This window comes from Harmonia axyridis, chromosome 4, assembly GCF_914767665.1.
Source record: "Harmonia axyridis chromosome 4, icHarAxyr1.1, whole genome shotgun sequence".
Lineage (NCBI taxonomy): Eukaryota > Metazoa > Arthropoda > Insecta > Coleoptera > Coccinellidae > Harmonia > Harmonia axyridis.
Genome location: NC_059504.1, coordinates 14,011,916 through 14,035,956, shown reverse-complemented (window position 1 = coordinate 14,035,956; position 24,041 = coordinate 14,011,916). Strand labels below are relative to the sequence as shown.

Here is a 24,041-nt window from a genome sequence, read left to right as displayed (position 1 = left end):
CCGAGTTAACTTGGTTTCTATATCCCTACTTAGTAGTTTCGATGGCTTTCATATTCATCAATTGGTAAAAGTTCTTAGTGTTTGTTGGAATTCCTGTTTTTGTCCGTCGGTGATAGGCTTGTTTGGCATCTTCGTGAAGATAATGAACTATAAAATCCATCTTTTTTCCCATCTCCAACATAAAACCTACATTAAATCGAAGATGACGAATACAAACGTACGACTTTCGAGACGGCTAACCTGAAAAAAAAACGATGAAAAAAAACGGGCGTGATATTTAGACTAATGTCTTCCTGCAAAATGTAAAACCAACCATTACTTTGCGGTTTGCGGTCATGTCTGTAACCGGGAGGAACACACGGTTCTTCCTCGGACGTAGGAGACAACAACAGTCCTGCAGAGTGTAGAAGTAGTGTTCATCGTCCTCTTTCGCAATCGTATAGACCGAGTGAATGCCTAATGGGCAGATGAACTTGACTTTGGAAGAAGATCGGAAATTATGGGAGGTCGAGGACGACACAACGGTGGCTCGCCGATGACTTGCGTTAGCCCGCGGTGCGTGCTCCCAAGAACACTGCGTTTACGCGCGCTCTTCGAGAACTAATACATCTTCAGGATCCTTGCATCTACCGGTAATAGGCTAAAAGGCAGTATCGAATAATAATAATATGAGTTTGTTTATCTGATATTGGCTGATATAGTAACGGGTGTTTTTTTAAGAGGTTGCCGATTTTTTTTGAATAAAACACATATAAAATTATGAAATGACCAAAATTTTTTTTCATTTGGTAGATAATTTTTTGGCATTTAACATTTGAACACAATTTGTGGCATATGGCCACCACGACTATTTTTCACAAATGTCATTCTGGAGGTCCAATTTTCGACCACTTTTTCAAGCATTTGAGGGCGTATGTCAGCAATGACACGTTGAATATTGGTTTCCAAAGCGTCAATCGATTGAGGTTTATCCACATAAACCAATGACTTCACGTATCCCCACAAAAAGGTATCGAGTGGCGTCAAATCGCACGTACGCGGAGGCCAATTCACCGGACCATTTCTCGAAATAATGTTGTCGTTGAAAGTTTCTTTCAATAAGTCGATTGTTTCACGTGCTGTATGGCAAGTGGCACTATCTTGTTGAAACCACATTTCATCCATTTCCATATCTTCAAGATTTGGCAACAAAAACTCATTGATCATGGTTCTGTATCGATTTCCATTCACGGTAACGCGTCGTCCTTCCTCATTTTTAAAGAAATATGGACCGATGATCCCACCAGCCCATAGACCGCACCAAACAGTACATTTATCAGGATGCATGGGCGCCCGCAGAAATTTTTCTCAGGGGGGGCAAAATGAAAATTATTGAAAAACGATAAGGCGTCCATGATTGTCATTGAAAACAAGAAAATTGTTGTGAATCCATTAGTTTTCGTTTTTCCTTGCCCTTTGGATTGAGAAGGTTATAGTGAGGGTGTTGTGCTGAAACATGAGGCGATCAAAATCTCAGGGGGGGCCACGGCCCCCCCTGGCCCCCCCCTGCGGGCGCCCATGTCAGGATGCATTGGTAATTCTTGAACGGCGTGTGGATTATCTTTGCTCCAAATGCGACAATTTTGCTTGTTGACGTATCCATTTAACCAAAAATGCGCCTCATCACTGAAGAGAATTTTACGGTAAAAAAATGGATCTTCGTTCAATTGATTTAACGACCAATCACTGAATTCACGCCGCAAACGATGGTCGTGTGGCTTTAATTCTCGCACCAATTGAATTTTGTATGGCACCAAACCCAAATCTTTACGTAAAATTTTCCTTAAAGTCGATGTACAAAGTCCAATTTGCTGAGCACGACGACGAATCGATAAATTGTCGTTTTCTTCGACACTGGCCTTAACGACAGCAATATTTTCTTCTGTACGAACTCTTCTCCTTCTTGTCGGTGGCTTGGCATCCAAAAGAGTGAATGTAGACCGAAATTTGGTAATTACGTTCTTTATGGTGGTCTCTGACGGACGATTATGTGCACCATAAAATTCACGAAGTGCTCTATAAACATTTTTAATTGAACACTGATTTTGAAAATAAATTTCCACGATTTGAAAACGTTGTTCTGGAGTTAACCTATTCATAATGATTTGCCAAACAATACTGAGTAGAAATGCCACTTTGAGCTGTCAAAACAACTGTCATAAAATAAAACGACATCTATCGGAAAAACAAACCTCCTAAAAAAATACCCGTTATATCCACTTGAACTAGTCCATAAAAACGCTTGGTCAGTTGCCCTTTGAAGTGGATACTGGAAAATTGGACAACCCTTCTATAATAGAATTATTCTGGCTTCCTCCAAATAACTTTGGATATACTACACATAAAATAACATTTTAAGTTAGAGAGGAATTTATACGAAATAATGAGGCATCAGAAAACTTTGACAACACAATACCTGTGTCGGTGGTAGAGACACTCAAAAGACATGAGGTGAACGATACCATTATCAGGTGAATGTACAGGGTGACCAAAAGAAACTTTTTACATCTTAGAATTAATAAAAAAAAATCATTTTTCAAGATTTTAGGTGTACAACTTTGCTTCCACTGTTTTGCAATAGACTGTTCTAGCGGCAAGAGGTAGTCAAAATGAATAGATCCTATATGTCAAACAATAAGCTTGATTTTTTGCAAAAACATAACGCCATCGAAATATTAGTCGATTTGTGTCTGCATCATAAAGTTATTCTCGATTAAACATGTCAGATTACGAGCCAAATTCTCGTCATTTGCGGGAGGTTTTAATTTTCTGTTTTAATATAAAGAAATCTGCGACTAGGCTCATTGAATGCTTTCAAATACATATCGGGAGGCCGCTATTAGTGAAAGAACGTGCCGAGGGTGGTTTCAAAGCTTCGAGAACGGTGTTTTTGACGTCGAAAACCAGCAAGGCAGTGGAAGAGGGAAGGTTCTCGAAGATGCAGAATTGACAAGACTCGTGTCAAACGCAACAAGAATTGGCAGGATCATTGGAAGTGACGCAACAAGCCATTTCAAAACGCCTGGAAGGCATACGAATGATTCAGAAACAAGGAAATAGGGTACCGTATGAGTTGAAGCCTAGAGATGTTGGAGGGCGTTAGTTGCTTATGACCAACTGCTCGCAAGGCAAACACGGAAAGGATTTCTGCATCGCATTGTGACTGGAGACGAAAGATGGATTCATTACGATAATCCCAAGCGCAGAAAATTCGTAATAGCAGGTCAACTAGGGATTGCTTCATGCCAGCCGATGTTGAAATAAAGGCGAAATGCTCGTTGATCTGCTACCACTTAGTCACTTTTTTTAACATATTGATGGTGGGTTTCATAAAACTTCTATTTTGATAATTTACTCGATCAAATCATTCATGTGTTCAATTTCAATTCATTTTTGACCCTTCCATATATTTCAAACTACAGTCAACGAGTTGATCGTTCAATCAAAGCTTTATGAAACTCATCGTACGTGTAGTAAAAAGAAATCCATTATTTTTTCACTAGATTGCATTAGTTATCTGTATCTCGTGTTGTGTAAGTCCGATCGGATTTTACCAGATGGCATTAGAACGATGAGATTTCGTACTACAAAAACTTTTCTGATAGATTTGTGATTAGTTGGCTCAGTTCATTTTGAGCGAGGGGTAAAGATGTATACTAGCAAAGAGGAAATACGCTATATTTTACAATTTTTAAAAGCGAAAACGCAAGCTATACGTCTGAAAATGTTAATAGTGTTCATTTATCTGATCTCAAGAAGAATAACATCTCCTCTTTTATGGAGTCTAATAGAGGATGAGTTACTCCACAGGCTTACAGAGTTGGGCTTCAATTGTATAGTCCTAATAAAAAGAGGAAAATTCTAAAGCATTCAATGCAGGGGGGCTTCAGAATTATTAAACAATGGAGCTTGCAATTGGGGCTAAACCCAATCAAGTCCACAGTAATCCTATTTACTCCGAAAAGGAAACTTTCAGCTATGAAATCCTTCCCTCTAAATGAAGACATCTGCCAAATAGAATTGTTAAGACATAAGGCTATTCTTGGGGCTTTGTTAGTATGTTCTGGAATGTCGGCTTCATATTTCCGCATCCTGTCATCTCCACATCCATATATTTAAACCTCATTACCTGCTCGATGATTTGTAGTCAACAGCCAGCTTACAAATTGTTGGTATTTTTGCCATTGTCAGGTACGTGGTTTCCGATGTTGATATCACCATATTGAGGGATTTGACTACTTTTTGTCGATTTAAGATATCATGATCCGTTGTGCCCTCATTAGAAACGTTATACTCTGCAGTTCATCTTCCTGATACAGAGCTTTAATGGACCCCTGTATCTGGGATGGCTTCAAGAAGATAACTTCCTAGCTATAAGACTTTTGTCCAAAGCTTTTTTTGCCTTGGCTAGCGATGGCGAGGCATTGGTCCATTTTTTTTACTCCTCCCCACAGAATCTGCACTTATCGTTTTCGGCAAGATTTCATCTCATGAGGTGCATCCTGAGGCGACAATGCCTCCAGTGAGAAGATCCAGATACTTCTTAGACCTCGCAGTACCAAAGATTGGAGGAAACTTTTTGGAATGACCCGATGAAGGAATATTCAGCCAGAGTGTTTTTCTTCGGGTTTTTTCCTTCTTCTGAAACTCTTTCTTGTAGGTTCAGATTAGGTTGCTTGATTAAACATATAGGTTGAGGCATCTGTAGATCGTCTTCATTTTCTGTAATTAGAGTCGCATCATCAGCGTAACATAAGATCTTAACTTCTTTGTCAGCCGTTCTTTATCTTCTAGGTTTACGTACTCTTTTTATAATTTCATCTGTGATGGCTTTTAATAAAAGTAGGCTTAGGAACAGTCCTTGTCTTATACCTATTTTATCAATATTGGTTCGGTAAGCTTATTGTTTGAAGTGTTTCGTAAGTAGATAGAACATAGATCAAATCAAGAACCAGTAGACACTGTCCACGGCTAAAAACGGTTCTCAAATTCTTCTCTACCTATTCCCAAGCGCGCTGTCAGCCCACAACAAACAGCTCACACCCAAATTACCCCTTCTGTATCCGTAAACGAAGTCACCGTTATAAACTCAGAAGACAACATGATGACCAAGAAGAAGCAGAGGTGGAGAATATAAAGATGGAAGGAAGAGACCCATCGCGAGAGTGTTGTTCATGAAATCGCGAAGTTAAGCTTGTGCATCTACTTTCCTCAGTACTTTCGGTGTGGAGCTTGTCTTCATTTTTTTTTTGTGGAACGCACTCCAAAAAAGGGTGAGTACCGTTTTCGGCCGGCACATGATATCGAGCGGATGTGTTCCGTGAATTAGGTTGTCGGAATACATTAACACGGTATAAGCCGGTTGGATTGATGTTTTTTTTTTATTATCTAGTTGTGTTTATTAGTGTTGTAAGTTTTGGATTTATAATTTCCTATAGCTCGTTCAATATTTCTATATTTCATGTGATAATATTTTGTTGTGAGTATCACCCTGGAATGTTCGAACCTGGGGTTTTTTTTTTTTTGAATAAAATTTTCAAAAATTTATACCTAACTGTTAAACTATCAGTGAAAATATGTTTTGAGTCTCATTCGATTTCATGATGATTCGTCGGGTAGTTTTCAAGAAATAATATATTTTGAATTGTATTTCAGGATTTTTTGCTTCGATAATACATACATACATTGATCAAATTATCGAAGTCAATAATTTTTGTTATAATTACCGAAAAGATAAATTTTTTCATTCGTTATTGGATATTGAATGTTCCAAAACATAAAATGTGAAAATTCTAGTGGTAGATGGTAAAAATTTGTTTTTTGAAAAAATAATATATCCTCTGAATTTGAAACTGGGCATTAGTCAACAATTCCGGAGAAAATTCTTTAAATCATATAGAAACAAGAAGCGCAAGAATCTATCTTTTCAGTGGATTTAAATTCAAATTTTTTATTCATCAAAATATTATAAAAATACAATTTTTAACTGAATTAGCTTATAATTTCTCTATTACCTGAGCTAAGCTGACATATGAGTTTTATATACGATGCGATAAAATACTTTGGACAGATTCACATTTAAAGTTAGATGAATTCCAAGAAATTCTCAAAATTCCTGATTTTTTTTCATTTTCACAAAACCTGAAAACGTGAATTTTTTATGAGATATTTTTTGAGGGAGATGTGAAAATAGATATTCCTTTACCATATTCCATTAAAAAAATACCTAAAATCTCTTCTCAGGCGCTTGTTAACATATGTCGGAATCTATATTACAGGGTGTTCTAAAATTGGGGGTACAAACGAAAATGAGAGATTTCTTGGCTAATTTTGAGGAAAAAATGTCCTATAAACATGGGCCGCAAATGCTTTGTTTTTGAGATACCGGGTGTTTCTTGTAGTCTTGCTTTTTGTGACAATTGAAGGTGTTTATGGAATCCTTATGAAACATTGCTTTAGATAAGGGGAAAAAGCACTAACATAATAATTAATTTATTCATTACTGCTTACTAACTGAAATTATATGAAAATTTCGAGAGAATTTTTTGGGATTTTTTTCCGGAAATTGGTAGAAGATGACAGAAAACTACAAGAAATCAAAAAGTTTAGTACTAGAACCCAATTTCTTTTTATATTTATCAACTACCAGTGGTCACCAAGAAAAAGTATTGGAAAAAAAAATGAACACAGTTCTAGAAAAAATATAACCCTGTAGATTTTCTAACGAAATTGACGTATCACGTGATGCAAACTCCAAATTGAAATATTTATGCAAAATTCCAGTTGAATATCTTGTGAAGATCAGATGCTATAAGAAAAAAATTTCGATTCACATCACAAATATGAATTTCATTTGTTCAAATGAATTCATATCAATTAAATGTACCAGAGATAGCGTTTGGAAAAAGGCAAAAACACATCACTGAATTTCAGTACCAAGTCTGAATGAATTCTGTTATTGTCGAATTTATAATAAGCAGAATATTTATTATTTTCTGTATCTAACTGCTGAAATCTAAGGTTTGGCAACTTTTGCTCTCGTAGTGTCATCAGTTGTTTCATGTCGTTGTTTGGCGCGCTTGAAGTTTGTTTTCTGAAATTCTGATTCATTTAGTTATTCATTTTATTATATTTTGAGTTGATATGAAACGTTGATTCACTATGGGGCAAAGTGAGTTCTTTGTGGAAGAACTCGAGAATTGGGTGAAATATCGTATCACTGATATGTTCTCATTTCCGCGCGCTTCATGTCAAATTAGATAGTTCATGTTGAGGACAAAATTTGCTTACTGAAAATGACATATGTTTTCTATATTTATGTTTATTTCTCTGAGGAAATTATTGATGTATTGATGTCATTATATGAACTTCTATGAAATTAATTGAATCAACTTCATGACCTTTTTCAAATCGACAACGATAACAGTTCCATCTCAAAGCTGCAGCAAAAAAAATTCCAACGACTGTACATAATGACCATCATCATCCACATGCATCTCACGATTGATTATACAAGACAAACGTCAAATAACTAGCATGCATCTCAATTAAAACGAATCCAGATGATCCTTTATCTCTTCTATAAGTCATGAAATAGATTTCTTTACCTATCATTAAAAGCAATCCCATTATTTGCAGAGATAGAAATAGATGATGGCATACTTGCATGTCATAGCAATTCGCTTCATCTTGTCTCCTCAATTACCAATTGGAATTGTATTGGTCTCGTAGAGATTGTAACTATTTGCAAGTGTCTACGTGCGTCGTAACATTTATTATTTAGTTCTTATTACGATCTGAATAATTATGCTCTATTTATGGAAATATCTACTTCGAAAAATCCAATAATTCTATCGTGTTTTCATTAACTAATTCTTTTATTTATATGATTGGTAGATTTTGCAATCGATTCCAAATTGGCTGACTGATGAACTTGATCTTCCAAACAAAGGTTAAAATTTGTCTGATGTTAATCTACTATGAATGCAGATTGTTAAATAATTTAGGGAAAAATCGTTTTAAACCATATAATATGAATATTATCATTTGAAACTCTCTCTCTAATCTTGGAAGTACCTCTTATACATATTAACCATTTCCATTTGTCTTACTTTTCTGGAACCATGGTTTATACCTTGACAGATTAGCGAAGCGTCATTGAAGATGATATTATGGAGGCAAAAAAATTGCCTTATGTTGACAGATAGAAACATGTTCTCTTCATTGACTTGAAACACTAATCGCAGACAGAATTATAAAGGACCGAAAGCTGGAATGTAGCATGCAGTGTATCAGATATCCCAAATTCGTTGTCTAACAGGCCAATTGAAAAGTCCCCGCTCTACCATAGTAAAACACATTTTTTTGGCAAAATTCGATTTTATTATTGAACATAGTTACCTTCAACGGCGACACAGCGATTATAGCGATCTTCCAAGTTTTCGATACCATTTTTGTAGAACGATTTGTCTTTCGCTTCAAAATAGACCTCAATTTCGGCGACTACTTCTTCGGTGGGGACCAGATCTGGCGAATACGGTGGATGCAGAGACAATTTGAAGCCAAATTCATGCAATTCTGCCATTGTTTTGAATGATTTGTGACACGGCGCATTGTCTTGATGAAACAGCACCTTTTTTTTCTTCAAATGGGTCCGTATTTTAACGATTTCACCCTTTAAACGATCCAATAACGCTATATAATAATCGCTGTTGATGGTCTGGCCCTTTTGGAGGGAATCAATAAATATTATACCTTGCGCATCCCATAATACTAATGCCACAACCTTGCCAGCTTACTGTTGTGTCTTTCCTCGCTTTGGATTCGGTTCATCATGTGCAGTCCACTGCACTGCAGCTGAATGTCGATTGGACTCTGGAGTGAAATGATGGAGCCATGTTTCATCCATTGTCACATATCGACGCAAAAATTCAGGTTTATTGCACTTAAACAGCTTCAAACACTTCTCAGGATCATTAACTTGTTGTTGCTTTTGATCGATTGTGAACTCGGGCGGTACCCATTTTGCACACAGCTTTCTCATCATGTACAAATATTCATGAATGATATTATGTACACGTTCAGGTGACTTCTTCACAATGTCTGCTATCTCGATCAACAACACTTTACGGTCTTTCAAAATTATTTTGTGAACTTTTTTTGATTTTTTCGTCGGTGACCGCTTCTTTTGGGCATCCACTGCGTTCGCCGTCTTCGGTGCTCATTTCACCACATTTAAACTTAGCAACCAATCAATGATGATTGATTTACCTGGTGCAGACCCCGGAAACTCTCCATCAAGCCAAGATTTTGCTTTAACTGTGTTTTTCCCTTCAAAAAGCAATATTTTATCAGCTCACGAAATTCTTTTTTTTCCATCTTTCTTCAAATAACAAAAAAGCTACATTCACAACGCAATATTTCACAAACTAATGGTCGGACTGCTGTCAAATTTTGACACGTATCGTTTGAAGGTTGGTACTAACTAAAAATCATATGGATTTAATACTAGCACCGCCATCTGTGCATCAGACCAGGGACTTTTCAATTGGTATAATATTCTACAATATACGAAAAATTCAGAACAATAAACAGGTGATTTTGATGATATCCCGTACAAAGCTTACACAACCTAAAAAAAACTGAATCGCTTGCCAGTTGATCCGATCAGGAGATACCTACATTTAGGTCTGGCATCATAGCCTGTCAGTTGGAAACACGCACATCCCTAATACGAAAGAACAGAAATGGCTCTCTCACCGTATGATTTCCTACTTGGTATCTAAAAAAAAAATAACACACGCAATCAGCTTCTCGTGCAATTCCTAATCCGGTCAAGCTACAAGACTTGTTTAGCGGACTGACTTTTTGCACCGTCAATTAGATTTTATTGTCTCGGTGTTGATTGATATCGACAAGAGATGTCGTTTCCTGCGTACTGCCCATTCAGCATTGAAAAATCTTGTTGATTAATTACAGTGTTTGAGAAGGAAGAGGAAACTGAGTGGAAAATCTGCTTGTTAAGGATTTCACGCAGTCAGGTTCAAGAAGGTTCGTTATATAGAAACCTATTATCTGGAGTTTATTTCTAAACTAGGAAATCTTTTGAAAATAGTATATTCTAAAACAAGTTGCAGAATGGGCTCCTATTTCAATACGAATGTGAAATTCGAAAACGAGCGACGAATGAGCGAGTTTTCGAACGCATGAGTGTAGGATTTGCCTTCTAAAACGAGTACTAGACTATATTTTCTCTATTTTAGTCAAGTTTTGTGAAATATTGTCGAAATTCAATGAAGAATTCAGATCATACATTCTAGTGACTTTTGTATTGTATATCTTGGCAGTTGGTGTGACTGTTACAAAAATTGACAGATTACGGAATTTGAATCGTACGTTTAGAATTTTGAAATAACTTACAATTACGCAAATTCGTGAATTATGTCTGACGAAATCGATTGAACACCACCAGAATCAAGAGAAATTGCGAATAATGTTCCAAATCATTTCACTATATCCATATTATATTATTTGGACAATTGACGTTTGTTGAAATCTTATAGGATCGGAAATCAGTGTCAACAACAGTAAAACAAAAATATAACTGAAAACAATGCTGTAATGAGTTCAGTACAGCACTGTTTCCAGAACTGTAATGAACTCATTACGACACTGAAATAGAGAAGAATTGTTATTATAGAATTCATTTAGATATTTAGTTTTCGAACTATCAGGCTTAGGAGAAGAAAAAATTTTATAAAAATACAAAAATTTCTAAACATATCTCTATTTTCATGTTAATTCTTTTATTCAAATCTTAGTTGTTTCCTTGAATATTAAAGGGTTAATTTTCATTTTGCATAGGCTGCTATCTGGGCAGCTGGTTACTTTTGAAGCTTTCATCTGTTGACATTTGACAAATAAAAACTACACTATTACTAAAAATGGAACAATACACGTTTCAACAACCCATTGAAAATTTTCAAATTCACTACAAAAATTATGAGAATTCTGCAGTCACAGTTCGCAAAACTGGTTTTAAGGATTTTGGCTTTTTAAAGATTTCCGATTCCCTATGAAACGCCGTGTATTAAACAGTTTTGTGATGTCCAACAGGCGCATCAATGACGGCGCTGAAAACCTCTTGAAGCCAATTGAATTTTCGTGCATTATTCGATGTTCAAATGGTTATAGTCAGCTATTTTGGATGATATATCCAGTGATATTAAAATCTAATCGTATGTTTGAACAAGAGTAGAGAGCACTATAATAATCACCCATTCATGATTTCTCCCATACTGACCACCAAACCAAACGCTCAGGGACCCTCAGGGTTCCGTTCGTGGTCAGTTATCTTGTTTACCGAAGAAATTACCGGTTGGTTCAAATCGCTCTTTTTTTGCATCGAAAAATACGACCATAATGATAGTTATTTTCGGACCGTCCGCCCAGAGTTCCCAACCATAAAACGCTCAACTAGATATTAACCGTTCAAGTTTAACACGTACTTACCTACGACCGTTAGACGATGACACCGATGCATGTCTAAAACAGGATCAGCCATATTCTATCGCAATTTCGGTGTTAATAATATTCCAATCCGACATGTGTACGTATGGGCGAGACCGGAATAAATTAATTTATCGGTGCAAACTTTCGATGGAACAGCAATTACACTAACTAATTGCTGAGTACTGCTAGGATCATGCAGGGGAAATGCATCTGAGACGGCATAATTGATGAGATAGTAGGTATACGCGATGTTTCTCACTGGACGTTCAAAGTCTAGCCGCTAGTGTAGGGGAAATGCGGACAAAACGACATATGCGGAAAAAATGAACTTTTAAATTTCTTCAAAAGCTCGGAGTTTCACAGTGATTCACTTTCTGCTAGTGATGATGGCAATCCTGCGAAGAAATTGACATCCTACTGCCTGTTTCACTGGTGCAATAGCTACAAATGTGTTTACGTCGGTTGAATGTTTTTTGTTCACTTAGGTTCTGGATTCGTTGTTTTTTAATGTATTCTTGTTGGTAATGTTATGGCGTAATAATATGTATAAGTTTTAAGATGGATCTTAGTTTTGTTTTGAAATTATGCCTCAATATCATAAAAAGTATATATCGGACAAAATGACATACTATCCTGATGAACAAAACGACATAGTATGTCATTTACAAAAAATCATCATTATTTGATGTTTTAGTGTTTTTTCAACATTTCTGAACATCCTATCTACATAGTATCATACATCATTTTGAAGGGAAAAAATAACGAATTCAACGAAGTAATGATATACACGGTGTTTCATTAAAAAAAATATAGGTTTGTGTTGAATCTTCAAAACCATACCCCGAAAAAAAATATTGAGTACGGGACTGGATTCTACGCTGAATTCTAATTCAGACGTAGTTTTTACCTCAGCATTATCTCTAATAACTTCTGAGATAAAGTAGGGGTCCGAAAAGTATCAATTTCCAAAATCACCCTGTATCTCTTGAACGGAAACAGTTATACAAAATCTGGTTAGATCAACTTGAGTTTCACGAAAAAGTAGGAGAGGAACGTGGAAACCGCAAGGCTCTATCTTAAATAACAAGCGAGAAACCTGGCTGTCTCACCCAAAATGGGATGCACTGTACAGTTCCGAGTTAAAAGTTGTGCCGTAGAGGAGCAGCTATAGTAGATAGCAAAAATCACCAAACACCAGCAAAACCTTCCTGGCCGTCAATCCGAATCCTAGTTTGGGCATCGTTTCCGCCGGATCACCGCATTTCAACCCTGACCGTTATAGCTTGACGTTGTCGTAATTAATCCATTTTTCATCACCAGTCACCAAGCGCTTCGCAAATGGGTCGATTTTGTTGCGATTCAGCAGCGATTCGCAGATGTAATTTCGGTCCAATGTTCATGATTTCATCGACATTTTCGACTATAGGCCTTCCAGTGCTTGGTGCATCTCTGACATCGAAATTACCGGAACGGAATCGACGAAACCAAAATTGCACATGATTGGCTATTACAGTATCAAGACCATAAACATTTTTCATATTTTCATCTGCCTGGCTTTCATTTTCGTATTTATCGAAGGAAAATTTCAAAATATAGCTCTTGTCTTTTTGCTAGTGTCCATCTTTGACGCGCTCTCAAACTGAACTGCCCCAAATAATCACAAACTGTCAAAAAGTTTTGTAGTACGAAATTTTTTTGCAAATTTGACTGGTTTTCAAAATGAAACGGTCTATGGAGAATTTCTCACCAATTGGTTAAATTTTTTGGTGGACGACTGGTAGTTTAGAAAAATATCAGGAGAAACTTTGGTCCAGTACTACTTTTTTTGGTTTCTTGTAGTTTCGATTTCGAGAAAAAAATTTCCCATTCTGTAGCAAAGATTAATAAAGATTCGAGAAATTGGTGTAATCATCACATAAAAGTAGGACTACAAGAAACATCCCGTATCCCAAAAACAAAACGTTTGCGGGACCATGTTCATGGGACTTTTTTCCTTAAAATTATCCAAAGAATCTCTCATGTTCCTCCAGACCTCCAATTTAGGAATACCCTGTTTACATTTACCACATTTGAGAAATGTATGTTCTTAATGTCAGTTGGTTTTAAGCGTGAATTCATCTGCTATCCCAAGTATACAAAGTGTATAAAATACTAGTAGGAATAAATTTTGACGGCCTAGGCACCGGAAAAGTAACTTTTTAGGACAAAAAACAGTGTGGAAAAGTTCATTGTACAGCAAGGTATTTTGTGATCTTAATTTACTCCGATAAAAAAAGCATTCTTGAACGAATTGAGCGTTTTTTCGTTTTAAATATATTATAACAAAATCCATCAACCATCGATAAATACATCTTACATTATATAATTGATCCCGTCTAAAGACAAAACAACTACACTTCCCATAGAATTTGGTTACACCTTACAGGATGTTCATAAACAGCCAATCACCACTTTAATCCGTGCAGTAGCCTTCTTAATAACAAATAATGAATAGGTATATACCCGATCGATATCAATACATGCCTAGAGCACATGAAATCACTCATTACTTTTTTCTATCTTTGCAGGAGCCCAAGATGAAGAAATTACTATCGACGGCCCTAATACTGGTCTTTTTTGCCGCATTGGTCGCCGCTTTTGGTGGCAGCGAAGACAAGTTCATCAAAAAGTACGCCATGATGAAGGTGAGTGGGTAAATATACGTTTCAATTTCGTGGCACAATCTAATGGTTGAAAAAAAGCGGTAGGTGACTTAATGTCGGGTTTTTATCGCTAATTTCTTCATTCTTGTGTACCGTTCGACCTACCGCATATTGGAAGAGGTCGCACAGTATAAAAATAATTGTATGGTGATTTTTCTATGATTGAGGCCTGGGTAAATCTGGTTTTTATGTTCTCACCATCTTATCTATGCTTACAATGACGGTCTCCACTGCGAACGCAGATTGATCTACATAAGTTTTTTAGTTGTTTCCGGATGTTGGCTATCCTGTGCGAACAACATTTGAAATTCAATTAATCTAGGGGGGAATGTTCCATGAAGGATTATTATGATGCTTGAAGAATCTATTAATGAAGTGGTAGGGATTGGACATTCAGAAAACTTGCTTATAGAAATTGTATAAAGTCTTCCAGCATCTTTTTTTATGAAGCAGGGGGAATCCTTGTAAAATATCGAACACATTTGAAGAACAGAATTTACCGCACCAAACCTAACCTGCTGTTTTCGGGCATCTATTTGTCTATTCACCTTTTGACTCTTTTTGTTTGTAACTCTATCGAGATCCCTATCGTTTAGTTCTGTTGTTAACCTATGCCTTTCATAGGAGAGTCTCTTTTTGTGTTTGCTCTCAATTCCTCTTCTTTCGTAGATCCTATAATCACAATGTGATTTAGTGGTCGAAGTTCTTCAGGTATCAGTGTTCTACACCATATACCATCTAAGCTCGAAAGTTCTTCCTCATATCGGGCCCCTTTTTTTATAATTATAATATCAAAACATCATTGAATGGTTTCAAAAGAAAAATTTAAAAAATCTCTCCTATTCAGTCAGGGATCTACTGCTTCATAAGTATCAAAATATAATTTTATAGATTTATTTCTTCCTTCAGAAACTCTCAGAACTCACCCAAACGTCACTTTTGCTTCTACTTGACTGTTTGTATATACTATGTGTTATATTTTGATGTACAGATTCCAGGATCTCAGATAGTTTCTTATCATTTTGCTGCTTTTGATAGACCTATCTTCTTCTAGTAGGCTAGTCCTTCATACCAGACTCTCAACATTTCAGTAGCTGAGTTCATACCACAAGATCCAAAAAGTATTTAGATCTCAATAATAACATGCTACATCTACTCACTGGCTACCTTACAGGAAGAACCTAATGAGAATAGAGTTATCAGAAACTGATAAGTGAAGATTCTGTGGGGAAGAGGAAGAAATTCCTGATGAACTGGTCACAGAATTCTTCACCATTGAGCGCCAACGCAAAAATGCATTGGACGAGAAACTTATTGGAGTGGGATAAAACCTCCATGAAGCCATCCTAGATACTGAAGGTCATTAGAACCCTTGAACTGGTATACCAGCTATAGATGTTGCAATGTTGAGAACGGCTCTATAAAGGAGTCAAACTAGACCTTAAGGTCACGGCACAATATGTAACCCCTTACACGATAATCAATAATTATTAATCAACGCCGAAGCGGAGTAATATTAATGAAACTAAACATAATAATAATATATTTCCCCTACTTCATCACAAAAAGAGCATAAAAATCATATTTATTTTTTTTATTATAGATTTATGAGAGTTGCTTCGGTTCAGAAGTTGTCAAGCAGATCAGAAAAGAAATGAAAGCGGCTTGTGCCAAATGTGCATCTTTCGAGACGCCACAGATGGCCCTGCCCACAGAGAGACCTTTACCTACCAACATGCCACCTCAAGAAATGCCCCATGAGAGTGGTAACACACTGTATCAGCAACAACCGTTCGATCAAGAGAAACTTAACCAAGCCATTTTAGCCTACAGACCGGTAAGATACTTGCCCACCATTAAAGCATAGGGTAACTGAAAAACCATCGTTCTGATTTTTTGGGGTACCACATGGCTCAGTCAGTGGACCATGAATATTCTCCTTTTTTGTTATAATACTACGCGACACAAGTTTTTCAGTTAGAAGTTTGGAGTGAACTACTAAATTAAAATAATTTCAGAATCCGTTTGGTGCACCTCAGTACAGACCTTACTCCCCAGTCTCTGGATTTTACCCCTTCAACAACCCCATGTACCAGGCACCTTTCTTATATCCTGGCTATCAGCAACCTGGACAATTTTCTCCATATTCATTCCCTATGGTTGGGCAACCTTACCTCGGGAACAACAGAATTTCGGTAAATATGTAGTTTTAATGATTGAAAATACCTGAATTTGAAGAAGTTGTAGATTAAGATTTAATTTTTTATGAATTCTTCCAGAGGAATTTGGATGTCCGAAGTCAATTGGAAGCTTTAACTTCAAGAATGAGCGGAAGGGTAAAGAATGTCACATGCGTAATGCAGGAGTTGGGCTATTTGGATGATAACTTGGAGCCAAATTACCTCAAAATAAGCGAGAGAATCAACAATTTGCCAGTATCTGAAGAACTGAGAAGGGATATGTTGGATGGCATTCAGTTTTGCCAAGAATTTTCGGTAAGGAGCTTGTTATCTATCTTCTACTTGACTCGTGATTGCAAAACTGTCTCGTAAGGCTAGTTGTACGAAGCGCTGTTTCGACAATTTGGTGGAGGCGCTCTTAAATAACTGTTTTGACTTCTCGTTAGAGAATTATCTGACGTTATACAAGAACTATAAGAGAAACGTCATACAATAAACAGAAAAGCACTAATTTAAGTCAGGAGCTTTCTCGCGTTTGTTCAAATTCGTTATAATGTAATTTTTTGATGAAATTTTGACTTCACATGAGATTTCTTTCAGCAATGCGTCCCAGAAATAAAGAAAGAAAGGGCTCCTCTGTCCAGAGAACTAATCAGGCCAATGTTCTTCTTCAAATGCTACAAGCACAAGAAACTTGAGGCTTGCGTCATGAAGGACGTGAGAGAAAAATATGCAGGAGTCACTGATGAAGATCTAGATGACGATGTTGAAATTCGCAGACAAGCCAAGGACCTGAAATCAGGACACGAGGAAGACTTGGATAGTCTTGCTACTGATATCTATGGATTTTTATACGGAAGTGATAGTAGTTTAGATTTAGACAGTCTCTTGTAGGATATAAGTACACGAATTCTCTTCATTATTAGGTGCCAAATTGCTTTTTATTGTAACAATTATAATTTAATTTTCAGAGATGATGATGATCTCCAAAACTATTTATATTATGTACTAAGTATATAAAGAATTATTTGAATTTTGACTGTAAAATATCGACTTCGCAGATATTTCACTGTTGAAATTTGAATTGGGTGGAATATGGAAATTCAATAAAGAACTTAAAGCCACCAAATAGTTTTTTTGACCTATTCATAAACTATTAAAGCTTAAATCGCTGAAATACATCTATACCACTCAAAGATCTAATCAATGCCTACAATGGATTGATTTATTGTTATCTGTCATTTAATGTTATTAATTTCAGTAATGCTCCAAATTGTAATAGTATGTTGAAACGTAATGAATTTGATTTTCCTTTTCGAGAATCTACATATAGGCGTACAACTTCACTTCCGCCGTTTCTTTCAAAAATTCGGGGTCAGAAAAACTGGTTATACATTTATGATTCAAAGTATTGTCTATCGCTGGCCACTATACTTTCTCCCATCTTTCGGACAACGTTCGAATCTCGCGTTGAAAAAACTGGTCATCTTTTGAAGTGATCCACGAATCGATCCAATGTTTTGCTTCGTCATAAGATCGGAAGTGCTGGTCAGCTAGGGCGTGTGCCATTGATCAAAACAACTGATAGTCCGAGGAAGCAACGTCTGGAGAATACGACGGTTGGGGTAGGACTTTTCATTTCAACGTTTCCAAGTATGTCTTGACCACTTTCTCAACATGGGGTCGAGCAGTGTCATGCTATAAAATCACTTTATCATGTCTCTAGTTCTATTGCGGCGGTTTGTCTTTCAAATGCATTAATTGCTTTCGATAACGATCACCTGTAATTGTTTCAACGTCGAGAACCCCAACAAAAGTCTGGGATATCGGTAATAGGTATTTGGTTGACGGTACATCAACAAGAGAACTCGATGGCGTAGACATAAGCCAAAGCAGCGACAAGAAAATACTGCGCTATCACGCATAGGGAGGATTCGTGACTTGAAGGAACCAGATAAGTCCAGAAGGGTGCTAATGGCCAAGAAGTGGCACCACATGGCGGATGAAGACCCCTTTTCTCCAATAAAATACTGCGTACTCGAATTATAGTTGAGTTTATAAGAGTATAGACTAGCGAGGTATCATAGTATGGGCTGGTATCTTCGAGATTGGAGGCATACAAGGTCCTTTTTTCATTGAGGGCCAGATGAATAATCAACAGTACTTTGGCCGTTGATTGGCGAGGTGACGTGATACCAGCATAAGGTAATCCTGACATGTACTCATACTTCAAGTATCAAGTACTTGAGGGAGGTATTCGATGAAAGGGTCATAGGTATTGGCTGAGATCCTGAGTGGGCACCGAAATCTCCAGACTTAAATCCTTATGGCTACTACCTCTGGGGTAGAATATATAAATATCAGCATTTGAATAAACAAGATCATTGTAGACTTATTTATTTATTCATTTATTGTCACATACATTTTAATTGAAAATATCACACAACTAATACAATATTTAATAATATAATATGTCAACACTTACATATAAATTATTGTCTGATTTATCACGTCTAAATTATTGTCAAAGTGTTGCATTAGTGTAAAAATTCATTTTTCAGTCTGAGAGTATTTAAAGCTGAAGTACTGTATGCCATCATTGTTGCTACCTATATGAGATCTCTCAATGCTTTTGGTCCTCATCTTTTTTTATTCTAAATCCAGAAATACTATCTTATTTACTATTAATTAAACAATTAACGGCTTCATTTATGAGCATAATCAAGTAGAAACTGAAGAATTTTTGATATTTGCATGTATTGAATACAAACTCATTTCAACGAATAATAAATCCTCAAAAACTTAGAGAAAAAAAGAAGAAAACCAAATTGAAAGCAATATCAAAAATATGATATGGCAGAATCAGTATAAAATTAACTACACATATTATGATTATGATACTTTAGGAGATATTTATCGATATGAACAATTATTTTAGGAAACATGAACATACAGGAATGTTTTGAAGAACGAACAACAATAAACATTGACCAATAAATTTCCAATTCCAATCAGAATAATAGATTCATTAAGCACATAAGAATATTTTATTCTTAAAATCTTGTCTAATATGTGTTGCGAATTTGAACCAGAGACTCATCCCGTTCTGGTTTATACTTGAGAATTTTTGTGTAACGTCTCAACAGATTCAACCAAAAACAATCAATATGTTTCATTTGCAAGTTGTTCCAAATGAAATCATAGCCGTTTTTAGCTATTTCTTGTGCTAAATCTTGATGACTATCAAAAAATTCTATTAACTCTTTAATGTCTTCTTCGCTAGCATCTCTTTCAATGGGAACATAATGAACCCATGGTTTTAGAAAGGGGTAAAAAAATTCCTGCCAATCTTTACCAACATGGAAAACTAACGACTTACAAAGTAGTATATGCTTAAACCTAAAGCTAGCAGCAACACCTCTGAAGTTGAAAAGATACTTATATTTGCAATGATCTTCAAAAGAAACTTCTGATGCAGGAGGTGCATGAAGAGTGTCCTGTGGGAAAAACAAATTGAATTTATTTCAGTATCCTTCTATTATAAAAAATATGACATTAACTGAAATATTCAAAATGCCTTAATTAGTATATGATCACAAATAGTACCATTTGTATGGATTATTTGAAAAAACTTACAGCATCTGACTTCCAGGCTTGATTCATTGTATACTTGGCATCTACCAAATGAGGATTATCTCTAGATAATAAAATTAGAGGATCCCTTTCTGAACTTGTTCTCGAACCTCTAAAGAAGGCCTTAGAAATTTTATCATCCCACTCAGTGTCATTACCTACTTTACCAAGCAATTTTCTATGCTGATCCCAACGACCTAAAGAAAATTATAATGACAACTTCATAACAACCAAATTTAGATGGAAACTAACCAATACCACGAGGATACAAAGAAATAGCTGGACCTCCTTCCCAAAAAGCCCAAGCTGGATACATTATATCTAAATAATCACTTGTTTTACTAAAAGAAAAAACAGGGCCATGTGGTCCATGGTGTTGAAAAATTTGTGGCCAATCTCTAGTATTGAGTATAAACTCTGTATCATTCAGTTTAGGCAATAATTTCAAGATGAAATATTCAACTCCTGAACATCTGGCTGGGAAAAGGCAATCTTTTTCACGATATAATTTGTGATCAATGATTTGATATTTGGTACCCCTGAAACCACCTACATTAGTTTTGATTAATTTAATGATGAATCTTCATTACTTAGATTTTACACTATCAATATTCTGTTCATCTATTCCTCCCTTGAAAGGTTTGAGGTAATCTGATATAATTTGTGTGTAGCACTTGCACATATTCTCACATGGCTGGTACTCTTTTTTAGCAGCCTTGATTATAGCTGTATATTTATCATGATTATAGTTCACCGCTTAAATTGAATAACACCATTCATTAATATGTTTTTCAAATAATCAATTTTCCCTATACCTTTAGAATATTTTTTTCCCTTGGATTCTTTCAATTCGCATTTTTTGTCAGAAGATTCCCTAACACAAATATCTGTAGATAATACTACAGAAAATAAACAAAACAGAAGAAGGAAATTCCATGAAATATACATTTTTTAAAAAGAGGTATCGTTATTGTTTACGTTTGAAGATAATTGACATCTTTAGAAGAAAGAGGTTAATCGATATAATCCATAGACATCATAAAAATATTCTCAGAACATAGAATACCATTCCTTCAACTCATCAGCAATTTCAAGATAAAGCTTGATTTTTTGTAATTTTTTGAAGTGTATAAGGAAAGGACAAAAATCTTTTGTTTCGCACGTAGTAAATAACAACCAGTATACTACTAATGTCAATGGATGGGAAAATGATCAATGAAAAAATTGTACGAATTTATTCTATTTTATTTATACAATCAATATATACATTTTAAATATGAAAAATGAACTTTTTCATTTATTTCTCAACGTTTTCAAAATATTATTCGAAATATCTATGGATTCTAAGTGCAACGGGCAATTTTTGTCAAGTTGTTGTAACAAACCCATGACACTCGTTTTAAACAATTGTAATTCTGGAATATTACTTTGTAGCCAAATCCTTGGTAAGATTTGTGTCATAAGATATACTTTAGAAACAGCATCAGTCAACATACAGAATTTAAGGGATGTTAATAAATACCGATTCATTAAAGAGGTCAGGGCCAATTCTTTCAAAGTATTATCATTCAAGACTCCCTGCCAACTAGTTATGTTCTTCAATAACTTCATTCCACTAGCAAATTGTCTTTGAAAAAAGTGAGACTTACTATCAGCTAGCTTTGGGCTCATCGGTATGAACACATCATGTTCTAAAGAAGTCTTCATTTTGTACAAAATTGCATGAAATAAATTAATTAAGGGTTTGCAAGCAGGTCCAAGGGTGGGAAATTTTCGAATATATCTAGTAACAACACTCAATAATCTAAGTGTTTGAGAGCTAGAAAGTGGATCCCAACATCTATCTACCAACTGCACTAGTTTCGGAATGATCAATTTTTCTACAAGAGTCGGAAGTATATTTATGTCTGGATCTCTAGATAGGGTGGATTCTGTTTCATCATCATGTAAACCATACAAAGCTAAAGTTCGATACCAGGGAAGTTTTTCCAAGTCTGTGCCTTCCAGTAAGGGGTTCCACAATAACATTTCAAGCCTAACAAAAGGACTAACCATTTTAGGCAAGCATAAAGTAGCATAGGCTTCATTGTAGGAGTCGACATCATACTCTCTCCAATGCTCAAATTTAATGAGAATATTGGCAATAGAGGAATAATCATCGGTAACATCTTCAAGAACTTCCTTTGCTTCATTTTCAATTAACTCTTGTTCTTTATTGAAATTCATTTCTTCTTGCTGAGAAATTTCATCATCACTAGACATACCTTCGACATGTTTTGTTGCTTGATCGACCAGTTCTCTAGCTCTTCTTCTCCTAGTTCTTCTTCCTTCTCTTTCAGCTGCTCTCCTTACTTTCATTTCATCATCTGGCACTTTCCTGGGGTTCAATTTGTTTGTTACTTCTTCAGCTTGATCTCTCACATCTTGCCTTCTTCTTTCAATGAACCACTCTGACCTTTTTGCTTGTAAATCCATTGCTTTTTGCTCCAAAGCCATGATCCTCCCAATTTTCTCATCAAGACATTCTACAAGATCAGTGATAAAACCTAGAAAAAATCATGAAATATTTTAAGCACAATATTTTAAATGTATCTCTTTACAATTTTGAAAAATGTAGAGAAATATTTGTTGGAACAACTGGATTTAACTCTTATATTGACCAATGCAGCCATTTCAATTGGTCAAGGTTTTTGTTTAAAAATTAATATAAACTCTTACCTCTAAGTTCTTGATAAAATCTGAAGCGCTCAGCAGACTTGGGTGCCCTTAGTTTTAGTTCATCCATCTCATTTGTTAGTTGTTTAATTTCCTCTTGAATTCTATCCAGTCTCTCAACATGATTATCACGAGAACTACAAACTTCTTCATAATGTTCTTTCAGTTTCTCCATTATCATTTGAGGAGTTCTGGGTACACCTGGTTCTATCACAGGTGCTGGAATCACTATTTGTTGATGCAATTGTTCTGAGTTCATCATTAATTCTTGGGCTAATGCTACAGCTGCCCCTGAAAAATTTTTTTCTTCAAACATGATATTCAGCCCTCAAAATATGCTTAGAACTATTTACAAGCTCTGCATTTTTACCTGTTACGCCTTTCCTTATTTGCTGATCTTCCCATTCATCAATTTCTTGGTCGCTTTCTTGAGCAGCATAAAATTGTTCTCTACGCCTTTCAATGTCTCTTACTTTGTGATTTAGATCCATGTCGATCCGTTCATCATCGCTTTCATCATGTTCATCTTCCCTCTGCAAGCGACCACCTGTATTGTCGGTTTCTTTCTCTTCTTCCAAAGGTATCATATCACCCATCTCTCTGGCTCTCTGTCTTTTTTTTCTAGCTGCATGAATCATTGCAGCATCTGGTATAGCCCCAGACTCTAGTACCTTTTTGAAATTATTGGGTTTTGAAAATCTATAAAAAAAAGTTATCAGAAATTTGATTATTGTTAAAAGAGATTTATCGGACCTATGTGAACCGCTGTTAATATTTTCATCGTCTTCTTCTGAAGACAGGTCATCTTTACCCGCACAAAGAGCATCTCTACCTGATAATATAGGTGGAGGAGGGGTTGGTGGTTTCTTATGGCTAGGATTAACAACTAATACAAGATCATCTGTAATGATCTCAGTTTTATCCTTGTTTTTTCCCTCCTTATCGGATTTAGGTTCCTTTTTCTTGTGCTTTTCTTTTTCGAACATTTTCATAACTTTTTTGTGGTGAGAAGACTTCTTCACTTGAAAAACTTCACCTTCTTCCTCAGTTTCAAAACTTAAAATACTTTGCTTGGGTTTCTTGTCTTTTTTGCTTTTTCCCGGCTTTTTAATAGTTGGTACGGTTTGTACCTCCTCTTCCATTGGCTCATCTTCGTCGGAGTTTTCGGTTAAAACTCTACGTTGTATCTGTTTTTTTGGTTTCTTAAAGAGCGACATACTTTTCGAAATTTCAATTATCTTTTAGCATTCGATTCGAACTA

The 24,041-nt window shown here is 35.9% G+C and overlaps 3 protein-coding genes across 3 annotated transcripts; 1 reads left to right on the top strand and 2 right to left on the bottom strand.

The window, feature by feature from the left end:
* Positions 1–5,168: 5,168 nt before the first annotated feature.
* LOC123678469 lies at positions 5,169–17,556 on the top strand. The gene is made up of 6 exons (XM_045615504.1): positions 5,169–5,312; positions 14,118–14,234; positions 15,856–16,089; positions 16,271–16,447; positions 16,532–16,747; positions 17,033–17,556. Exons 2-6 carry the CDS (start codon positions 14,127–14,129, stop codon positions 17,324–17,326), a joined length of 1,029 nt encoding a protein of 342 aa, XP_045471460.1. The 5' UTR covers positions 5,169–5,312; positions 14,118–14,126; the 3' UTR covers positions 17,327–17,556.
* A 1,260-nt stretch (positions 17,557–18,816) lies between these two features.
* On the bottom strand, positions 18,817–21,077 carry LOC123678266 (O-glucosyltransferase rumi homolog). Its single transcript, XM_045615233.1, has 5 exons — positions 20,881–21,077; positions 20,656–20,821; positions 20,318–20,604; positions 20,069–20,262; positions 18,817–19,929 (listed from the first exon to the last, which is right to left on the bottom strand). The coding sequence occupies exons 1-5, from the start codon at positions 21,011–21,013 to the stop codon at positions 19,498–19,500; spliced, it is 1,212 nt and encodes a 403-aa protein (XP_045471189.1). The 5' UTR covers positions 21,014–21,077; the 3' UTR covers positions 18,817–19,497.
* A 215-nt stretch (positions 21,078–21,292) lies between these two features.
* Positions 21,293–23,997, bottom strand: LOC123677668 (PAX3- and PAX7-binding protein 1). The gene is made up of 4 exons (XM_045614330.1): positions 23,534–23,997; positions 23,151–23,479; positions 22,784–23,071; positions 21,293–22,611 (listed from the first exon to the last, which is right to left on the bottom strand). The coding sequence occupies exons 1-4, from the start codon at positions 23,995–23,997 to the stop codon at positions 21,359–21,361; spliced, it is 2,334 nt and encodes a 777-aa protein (XP_045470286.1). The 3' UTR covers positions 21,293–21,358.
* Between the last annotated feature and the right edge of the window lie 44 nt (positions 23,998–24,041).